Source organism: Lathamus discolor, chromosome 5 (genome assembly GCF_037157495.1).
Source record: "Lathamus discolor isolate bLatDis1 chromosome 5, bLatDis1.hap1, whole genome shotgun sequence".
Taxonomy (NCBI): Eukaryota; Metazoa; Chordata; class Aves; order Psittaciformes; family Psittacidae; genus Lathamus; species Lathamus discolor.
The window spans coordinates 46,752,722-46,762,948 of NC_088888.1; the positions used below are offsets into that span (position 1 = coordinate 46,752,722).

The 10,227-nt window shown below is 38.3% G+C and overlaps 1 protein-coding gene across 4 annotated transcripts in view; it reads left to right on the top strand.

The window, feature by feature from the left end:
* The window catches only part of TULP4 (TUB like protein 4), a 155,714-nt gene extending 151,247 nt beyond the window's left edge, over positions 1 to 4,467 (top strand). For 2 of the 4 annotated variants that reach the window (XR_010613089.1, XR_010613091.1), the window contains exon 16: positions 1,551 to 2,163. Coding sequence is in view for 2 of the 4 variants with exons in the window: in XM_065680648.1 (XP_065536720.1) it covers positions 2,080 to 2,175 (96 nt within the window). In the remaining 2 variants the exon portion in view is untranslated. Of the gene's footprint in view, positions 1 to 1,550 lie in introns of all 4 variants that reach the window. The other 2 variants (XM_065680648.1, XM_065680647.1) reach the window with 2 other exon arrangements.
* Positions 4,468 to 10,227: the final 5,760 nt, after the last annotated feature.

The following is a 10,227-nucleotide window of genomic DNA, read 5'->3' on the forward strand; positions in this document are numbered from 1 at the left end:
GAGAATCTTCACCTGCCCTAACGTCTGTGGTAACCAGTCATACCCTAATTAGAGTATAACAGGCAGGCACTGAACACCGTAAGAGAAGAAACATACCCTGGCTTGCTTGCTGAGGGAAGGGCTGCTCAGTTACGTGCTAGAAATCTTCAGCTGAAAGAAACATTGCCTGTATTTTCAAGCCAAAATTGTTAATACATGGAACCAACATGAATGGTTTGTTTTTTTTCTGAACAAAATCTAGAACAAAATAGAAGGACTTCTGCCTAAATAGAAGGACTTCTGCATATGGTTTCTTTAACCTTCCAGGGAACAGTATTCCTCTTCACCTGGTTCATTCCAAATTTTTCCAGTTACCAGCAGTTTTGTGCAAATGAAGAACTGAGAAATGAAACCTGATACAATAAGTAGTAGAGTTAGTAATTTGGTTTCACTGGCCCAGGTCATGATTGTGTCCTTCTGATGGCACTTACAAGGAGTCTTGGCGTAGAAAGAGACCTCATTTCTGCCCCAGCAAAGCACAAGGAATAACTATCAAAAATTCAGAAAATAAATACAATTCCCAACATACTTCCCATTTACTTATCAGAAAATGCTATAGGATAAGATAATCTTTATCTTCTTGAAAATCATTTAACAGAGTCCCTTTAATTGAGGATTTTAATAACGTAGAGAATAGCCCATATTACAGAGAAATATACCGGCAAATATATAGAATTTTAATGAAAGGAATGGAATTTATGCAAATATCTGGGTATGCAACTGGATCCTGAATTATACAAAAAACAAGTGAAAGTGACAGTTGTTTCATTTTTCTTTGAGATACAATATGGGAAAGAAATTTAAAAGCCTCTTCCAAAATAATCACTTAAATCCTGAAGATTGCTATTGCATTCAGCCAAAAGATAGATGTTACATTTTCTGTTCTATTAGTAAATCCCTGGTTTCCTGTGGATAACTGAGTTCTTCTAGGAAGAATGTAGCTGTGTTCAGAAATACCTAGTTCTTTTATACATACAGTAATTCCCAGTAGTTAAGTATGTTTTTCCCAAAGCTTTTTTTCAGTTGTGCAATAATTGTGACAGTCTGGGGGTTTTACTTTTTGTTTGTCTGTTTGTTTGTTTAGGTTTTGGGGTTTTTTAGGGATTTTTGAGTGGGGTTTTTTTAAGATAATTTAATGCAGATTTCCTGTTAATGTCCAAAAGACAAATTATTTATCTTGCATAATGTAATAAGCGATTTAGGGATTATTTTATTACTATGTATCAGTGAGTTATACACACTTTCTTATTTATATTTATAAAGCATCTTTGTAAGTAATTGCTTGCTAGCAGGATGTTTTGCTGCAAGAAGTTAAAAACGCATATAGGAAGACCTGTTTTTGCTGGATAGTGTGCAGAATTTCATAATGCAGGCAGGCAAAAATATCTGGTGGCAGCTGAAAAGACAGTGAGTTTGCTGTGAAGGACTGTGTAGATTACAAAGAGTTTAGATGACTTCTTGGGACCTGCAGAAATTTGTCCTTCTCCACTGTTTTCCTCTTTTGTTTCTAGCTTAATTCACTGGGGAGCTTCCAGCAGAGTCTAAAAATTGATAATTGAAGTCTGGTATGAAGTGCACCATGCATGGAGTGGCAAATTTTAGCTTGAAACAGCGAGAATATCATGTTTCTGCAACATGGTAAGAAACCGTAAGAAGGAGGGGAGTGAAAGAGGAAAAAGATGAATTATTACATTAATAATTTTGCACTCAGTTCCAGAGGTAGCAGCAATATTGTGCCATGGGCTGCCTGAGTAGCAGTAAATCTGCACAAAGCTTCATATCAGTTAAATAAACTTTTTGTGATGCAACCACAAGTAAAACAGCTCCACATTTCTCTCTTCAGTTTTGTTCCATTATTTTATGAAGATGCGTGAAAGTCTACCGGCATCAAAGATCTCTGATGTGCTTTGAGCCTAGGCTTTCTGTAGGACCAGGCTTTCCATGATGTGACTTTTTAATGTCCTCTCATGAATTCCAAACAGATTTTGGAGGTTGCCTGATCATTGCCTTAGACATTTTCTGTGCATTTGCTTTTTGCAGCCTTATGTCTGTGATCCTGTGTTATGTTGGTGCCCTATTGCCTGTCAGAAACAGTTTAAGTCCGCATATGAAGAGCGCAGCACATGCAAAAACTGATTTGATTGAGAGAAAAGGGAGAGAAGACAGAGTAAGTTTTCACTGGCTTTTCTTTAACTTTTATGAATGTTTCCCAGAGCAACATGTTGGAAACTGCACATTTCTGGAGAGCCCAAACCACTCCAGACCAGCAAGTCTGACTCGAAGATTAGTAACACATGAGCCACTTGCATGGCATGCTGACAGAGGGCCAACTTCTAGCCTCACTACATGGTTACACCAGGATACATAAGAGAGTAGAATCTGACCCAAAATATACTTTCCCATTACTATGTGATTATAAGGAATGACTTATATGACCCATGTATCCACTTAAGAAAATTATAAAGCATTAGCCAACAACAGTTGACAGTTCTGTATAACCCTTGAAGAATGCTAGATTTTTGCTTTTTATTCCTGTTTGTAAGATTCTATCAAGGAGAGCAAGGTGTTTATGTTATTTAGAGATAGATATAATAGATTTCCTGGCATAAGAGAGCAAATGTTCTTATACTGCTGACAAAAATGGAAAAATTCTGGTAAATTAATTTTCCCATTTTCTAGTCCCTTCACCTTCAAGGCAAGCACAATCCGCCATCTGCAAATACCAGTTTAGAGTCCTGCTACCCTCAGGAGTAGTCCGCAGGTAGGCACCACAGGTCCTCTTTGCAGGACTGGAATTCACATGCACCATTCTTCAAGGAATAAGATTAATTACTACTTGTGAACCATGGGCTACGGGAATTACTTTATCTTTGTGTTTATTTAATTTTCATCTGAAAAAATCCTGCAGAGAAGTTCTAAGATTAAAAGGCTCAGCTTTGTATGTTGCCTGATATCTCTGAAGATGTATCAGGAGGTAATTTCTTTGGCATTTTGATTGCTGCTGCATCTAGAAAATTAGATTTTTAAGACAAAAGCAATTAACCAAATAAAAGAATGAAACGGGATTCAGTGAAGCAGTTCTTGCTAAGAAGATTAAGAACTTCATCCTTCAACTTTTGATTTTACAAACTGATCTATAATGAGAAATTTGTGCTTCAAGGCAAATTGATTGTTGTGGAGAACTATGCCAGTGCTCAGGTTTGCTGATCCAGAGCTGACTGCAGGATGAAAAGAAAATGATTGTGTGAGACTTAAAATCAAATAAATGAAGATAACAAATACTTACCTATCCAGAGCATTCAATAAAAAAAATTAGATGGCAGAACGTTAAAGCCTGCCAGTTTATTCTTAATGCTTGCCCTCCAGTTTACACTGTTACAGATTTAAAGATAGGGTCTGATTCAGCAATTTGGAATCCTGACAAATATTGTCTATATGTGGCCTGTTTATCTTAGTGGCCAAGTAAATGGTTTAAATAATGGGTTAAGATTAAAGTAATAATAAAAGAGAAACATTTTCAAACAGTGTTCAGCCACCCAAGTTTCAAGTATTTCACTGGCATAGTGCTCAGCTTGTAATTCCTACTTAGGTTGTTTCAAGCTATTTGTTCACAGCTTTCCTGATTTTCCATTTGGTTCTTTTGCTTGCTTGAAACATGTTTTGCCTTTGGTTGCCTTTTGTTTCACCATTTCTGCATTCACTGCTCTTTTTTCTTTCTGTGTGTTGTGCGTTTGGGGAAGGGTATGTCTGTTCAAGATCTCGTTGTTTATTGTAGATAAAATATATGGTGTTGTGGAATAGCATGGGGATGCATTTGATTGAAAAGGCACTGTAGTGTTTCCTGAAAAAGAAGGGGAGTTGCATTTGTTTCTAAATGCATTATTCTGGTACTATAACTTTGAATGTGATTTGGGATATTTTTTTCTTTTTTTTTTTATTTCCATTTGATTTTGGTTTTGGTTTTTTGTTTTTTAACATTAATTTAATGAGCATATCATGCAGGTGCATGTGTTCTTAAGCCAGCAAGCCCAGCATGTGTTTTCTTCCAGCTGTTGAAAATCTGGTACACGCTTTGTGTACTTTTACATACCTGTCCTATTTTTTAAATACATTTCTTGGAATCTCAATTTTTTTTGTTTTGTTTTTTTGTTTGGGTATTTTTTTCTCCTCAGTATAACATGGTATACTTGGTTTCCATTGTACTTAAAAACTACGCTGATATGCCTCTCCTTTTATGTATTTTGTGTAATAGATTTTGCAGGAGGTGCCTAGAAAGCATTGTTGGTTTCCCTATAAAAATGTGGTTTGTCCAGATTCTTTACTGTCTACATGATTGAGAGATGGACTGATTGCCCTATTTTTCCTTGATGATTTGGAGTTGTAAGAGTTGTCCAGCTGTTGCTTAATAAAATTTTGCAGACTAGAAAATTCCCGACTTATTTTTGTTGCATTCTGTGTCTTGTCAAGCACCTGAAAGAATTTTAAAGCAGATACCAAATCTGCGCTGGAAAGACCTGAATAATGAACAGCCAGATGCCATTATGCTTTGTCTTTTTAATGACTGTGTCCACAAGTTCCACTGAACCTGATGTGTGTACCAGCCCATCATACTTTGTGTCATTCATATGGGAGGATGGATGGCAAAGATCTCATGGTAATAACATTCCTCTTTGCCTGGATATCAGCCAGTTCTTGTGTACTTCATCTCTACTTTCTTTCCTTTTTGAGGAAATTACCTTTGGGGTTTGTGGTACTTCTCATTTTGTCATTCATATAGTGAAAAGTTTAACATTGCCATGAGGGATTCCTCTGTTCTGTCATCTTTAACCACAGAATAAAATGCAGTGATGGCCAGTGTTCATTTTCTGGTTTTTAACTAAAACAAGCATTCTGGGGGCTGAGAAAATAGAAAAGGTAGTGAAGTGGCTTACCTCACATAGCAAACATACCAGTTATGGCACAAATGAGAGAATCCTGGTGTGGATTCCTCATAAGGACCCAGAGTTTTGCAAGGGTCTGTGCTGGATCCTCACCTGTTCACCATATTCATGGGTGGCCTTGAAAAGAGTTTGAACCTGGAGCTACAAAGTTTGCTGATGATATGAAGTTATTCAAAATACTAAATGCAATGGACAATTGTCAAGAATCTCAGAAAGTGATTCTATGAAGGTCTTTGTGAAGCCGCGCAATAAAATAGCAGGTGAAAGTCAGTGCAGGTAAATATGAAGTGATACACATGGGGAAGAAAAACAGTCCTAACCTCACACTTGCAGTAATGGTCTCATTAGTGAACTCTACCACTCAGGAGAAACCTCTTGAGAGTTTGACAGGTCTCTGAAAACATCACATTTCTTTGATGCTCAGCAGCAGTCAAAAGAGGAAAATAAAATATTGGTAATGATTAGGAAAAAATTGAGAGCAAAGCAGAAAATACAGGATCACTGCATAAAATTGCAATTCACCACACTGCAGATACTGTGTGGTACTGGTCACCTTGTCTCAGAAAAGTTAAAGATCTAGGGAAGATTCATGGAAGGGCAACATAAGGCACAAATCAACTTCTACATGAGGAATGACTGCAAAGGGTAGAACCCTTCACCCTGAAAAAGAGATAGCTTAATGGGATTGCTGGAGAGACACCAAAACAGGACCAGTGTGGAAAAATGGGAAGGGATAGTCTGTTGATAGTCTCTTCCTGTGGAAGAACTAGAAACTATAAGAAAAAAGTGAAATAATAGTGGGGCAGGAAATCAAACAAAAAGAGGTGGTTCTTCAAAGAGGTGGGTAGCCAATGCTACTTTGACAAAGGATGCTGCAATACAAGAAGTTTACAGGATTTCAAGCGAGACTGGAAAAGTGTGTGAAAGAGATCCATTGGGACACTAAACAAACTACAACAGGAGCAGAAAGCTCCCTGAGCTGAAAATACTCAGAGGCTGGGAGAGTATTAGGGAAAATACAATATGAGCTTGCTCCGTTCTCACTGTTCCTCAGGAATCCACATATGGCTATTGTAGGAGACAAAATGCTGGGCTTAAATGGATTCTGTTTGTGAGCCAGTGTCACCAGGACATGAGCTTAAGCTTCAGCCTCTGGGAATGAGGAGAAGGGGAAAGAGTCCCAACCTGGTGTCTGAATGCTGTGCACTGCATCCATGAAGAACCCTCTTCTAGTACTTGGGGGTCTGCCAGCATTCCTGAAATCTCCCTTAGCTCTAGATGAGTTTTCAGGGCTGCAGTAAACAAAAATGTAAGCTTTTACCAAAATATCCTGGAAATATTCCTGTGATCATTGTGTGGCCCTGTAGAGGAACTAATAGCATTTACTTGTTCTTTTTGTATATGACTGTGGTTGTTATTGGTAATAGTGCTATCTTAGTTTTACGATTTAAATGAACACAAGGGCTATTTGTTCCCAGTGCCCTCTATTTAGGCTGCCTGGTTTAAAGGTCAGGAAATGTGCAGTGAGGGAACAATGTTTAAGCAGGGTTTTTTAAAAAGAAGCTGGCAATGCATCAGCTATATGTATCATTAAGCTTGTACATATGATTTAATAAATACTGGCTGGATCAAGAGCTTTTTCACCAAGACAGGTTATTGTTGTTCTCTGCTCAGTGACATATTCCATTTTTTATTGGCATTGCTACCAAAGTAACTATCAATAATATAAAACCAATCTGTACTTACTGCTAATTTTTTCAACAGCAGCTCAGCTTTCATTGTACAGTCTTAATGGGATAGGCTCAGGAGCCGCCTAATTACCTGGTTGTGAGGGAGTCGTACAAAACTAGGAGAAAACCCTGGAGCACTTCATACCAACTGAGATTCATCTCGGACCTTTCATCTCACTCCTCATCCTTTATCACTGTCTGTTGCATATTCTCATTTTGTGTTCTTTTTAAAACAGACACATTTCAAATCTTTTTTTGTTGTTGCTGTTTGATCAAAGGGAAACTTATTCATCTGGGGGAATGTTTTGCTTTGTTGCATCTCCTGGTATTTTTATCCTTTCCAGCTGTTCCTATTGTCTTCCATTTCTCACTTCCCCATGGATAAGGAGGAAAGTTAGATTTGGACTGCAGTGAGTAACATTTCTTTGTTCTCCTCCTTTCTCATTGTACTATGTGGTGATAGTCCTCTCTCTTAAAACAAGAGTATCTTTGTTCCCTTTGTTGCACAGTTTTGGTGAGATTAATTTATTCCTTTTCCTTTCAAAGCCCTTTAGGACTTCTGTACTTTTTTGTAATCTGAAAGGATGTTTATTTTAGAGAAGAGTCTATATGGGGTGGTTATAGCAAAGGGAAGATACTAAAGATGATTTAAACATCAGTGAGCCTTCTAACTGCCTCATGTGGAGGCAACCAAATGCAGTCTCATCTTCAGAAGTCACATAACTGATCTGACTTCTAAGTGACTTCTCTCTCTCATGATGCTTTCTAGTGAGGGAAGCATCCTTGTTTTGGTCCAATCTATGAACATGCCTGAAGATTAGCTAGTATTGTCTGAGGTAGCAAACATTAACTTTCACAAGCTTTATTTGTGTAAACCAGGATTCCAGTATTGTGCATAAATCCACTGCTAGTATTCCTATTTATATGATACTAATCATATTATCTGCAGTTCAAATATTATACAGGCTTTTGCAGATCTGTATTGTGTCTCATCAACAGAACATATCAGAGAGTGTGAAACAAAGAGTGGACATCTTCCCAAAAAACGTGACATATGTAGAATTTGCACTGGAAGTTCTGCTGTGAACTTCAGAAGTTCCAGATGCTGATGAAGTGTCCCCTCAGGCCATAAATTTAGAGAGCATCATTGGGAGAGCTGCCAGAATCCACGATTAGGTTCCACTTCTGGAGATCATGGAAAACTTGAGTAGAGAGTAAAATGCCACAGACTGGGTATCATCGGAAGTACTGCAGAACATGCATGATGGAAAAGTTCTCCAAAGAGCAAGGCTGTAGCAGTCAAGAAAGGGGAAGCGTCTGGGAAGTCAGTGAAGCTGCTGGGGATTTTTGGGGGGGGGGGGGGGCGGGGGTGGTTGAGGGGCGGAGGAGAGGATCGGCAGCATAGGAGACAGAATGTACGCTGCTTCAGAAGTAAGGACAAAAAACCTTACGAGCTGATGCATAAGTCACTTGCATTCAGATATATCAATGGAAAATCTACAGTAATGGTCATCGTTGCCATCATTGCTACCAAGATAGTGGTCTTTTTTTTATTTGGTGGAAATTTTTACTATATGAATATTAAATGTGAAGAGAATCAAAATAAAATGGTAGATGGTGAGAATGATGACCTAGCATTGAAACATTCTGAAAATGTTGCACATTAATAACAATTTACATCCTCAGAGCAATTCACATGCATTAGGAAAACATCTTTATTTATCCAAAAGCGAACAACCTCATAGCAAGATTGCTTGCATCTCTGAAGTTACAAGCATGCCAATGAAGAAAAGATCCAAGATGTGTCCTAAGGTGGAGGCCGGGTCTGAAAGACCAAAACATGGAATTCATGAAATTAAAGCAATATTTATCATGTTCTCAGAGTTGATTGTTGTTGCATTAATCTGCTATGTGTAGATGACTGACTGCAAGAGACAAAGTTCAGAACAATTTCATCAAAACAACAGATGTTCAAATGGTTTTGAGTAGAGTTTTACAGACAACTGATGACGTCAAGTGCCTTTAAATTGGATCGTTATGTTCTGTTGGAAGAATCTTAGTGTAGCAGGCAATTGAGAAGTAATCAGCTGAAGAGATTGTAAGAACAGGATGTACAATGAAATTTGTTCTCAAAATAGTCGTTAGAGTGTAATTATATGAATGAGTTGGTAATCCTGCAAAACTACTGACAGCCATGATTTAAGTGATTAATTTCAAGGTAACTCATGAAGACCTGTAAGTACCCATGGCTTTAAAATGTCTGGTGGCTGATGAAGCTTTCTTTGAAAGTTTGAGGGCATGAGATAAATGCAGTCAGTGCTAACAAGGCAGCTACTGTTTGTCTGTTAACTGCTTGGCCACTTTCTGATGTTGTTGATAACCTCTTGAAGTATGTAAAGTTAGGTAAGAAGCACATAATGATATCAGGAGAAATTGTTTTAGATGTGATTCACCTTCATAGAAACATTATGACTAAATGTCCAAGTAGAAACATAAAATATTTTTAAGTACCAGCAGAAAGAACGGAGTTGGTATATGCTTAGGAAAGGATGTTGAAGGAATTTCTTAGGAAAAACATTAGCTGTTGTGCAACACAGACAAAGGAGTTCCTGTGTATTACCCAGGCACTGGTGGCATTGGATGGGTTACAAGCGTGACTCCTGCTGAGATCATCGTTGTCTCTGTTACCACAGAATGAATTTAATCCAAAGAATGAACAATGTTAATTATCACCGACATCACCAGGTCATTAGCACTATCCAAATGATTCAGAAGCTAACAAGATTTATGTAATGTTGGATATTTCCAAAAGATGGCAAAAAAAGGCATAGAGGGATGCAACAGAGGATGCAAAGTACATATTCATTTCAAGAACAATACTGTGTAGCAACAGGGAAGGGTATTTTTTGTCCCATCAGTAGCTCAGGCCTCATCAGATTTGTGGCAGAGGAGATTATGTGATAAATTCTCCATGTCACGAGTGAGTCCCTGGGCTAATCAGTGACTTGAAAAACACTCAAAACTCCCTAAATTCTCTTATGAAAAGCTGATGGACTTGCTTTCATGCAGTCTCTGTCTCTAGGGATGGGTACAACTCAGCCACAATTGCCCCTGAAGACCTAACTATCCTTGTGTTTAGTCTTGGCTGCAGCAGTTTTGTATCAGATGATTGGAACGCAAGCCTGGACAAGATTCGCAGGCATCCATGAAGTCAAATGCTTCCATAAGGCTGATGTTAGTGAAGCTGAAACAAACCTGTGTGTCTTTTGTGATGTTACCACTGCTAGGTGAGGGAAAGTTGGGAGATAAAAAACTCATGCAGGTGTAGCTCCAAGTACTGGTGATTTCATCAGATGTCACGTCAGTGACATGAAATCCTGTGATGGGCAATACACAGTGTCAGGAAGTTTCTTCTATTAGCCTTTCTTCCAGAATGAATGAAGTAAGTCCCAGCTGTCTGGGCATGTGCTGTGTTGGTTTGCACTGTGGACAGGTAGGCTGGAATTTGCAGTGCAAAC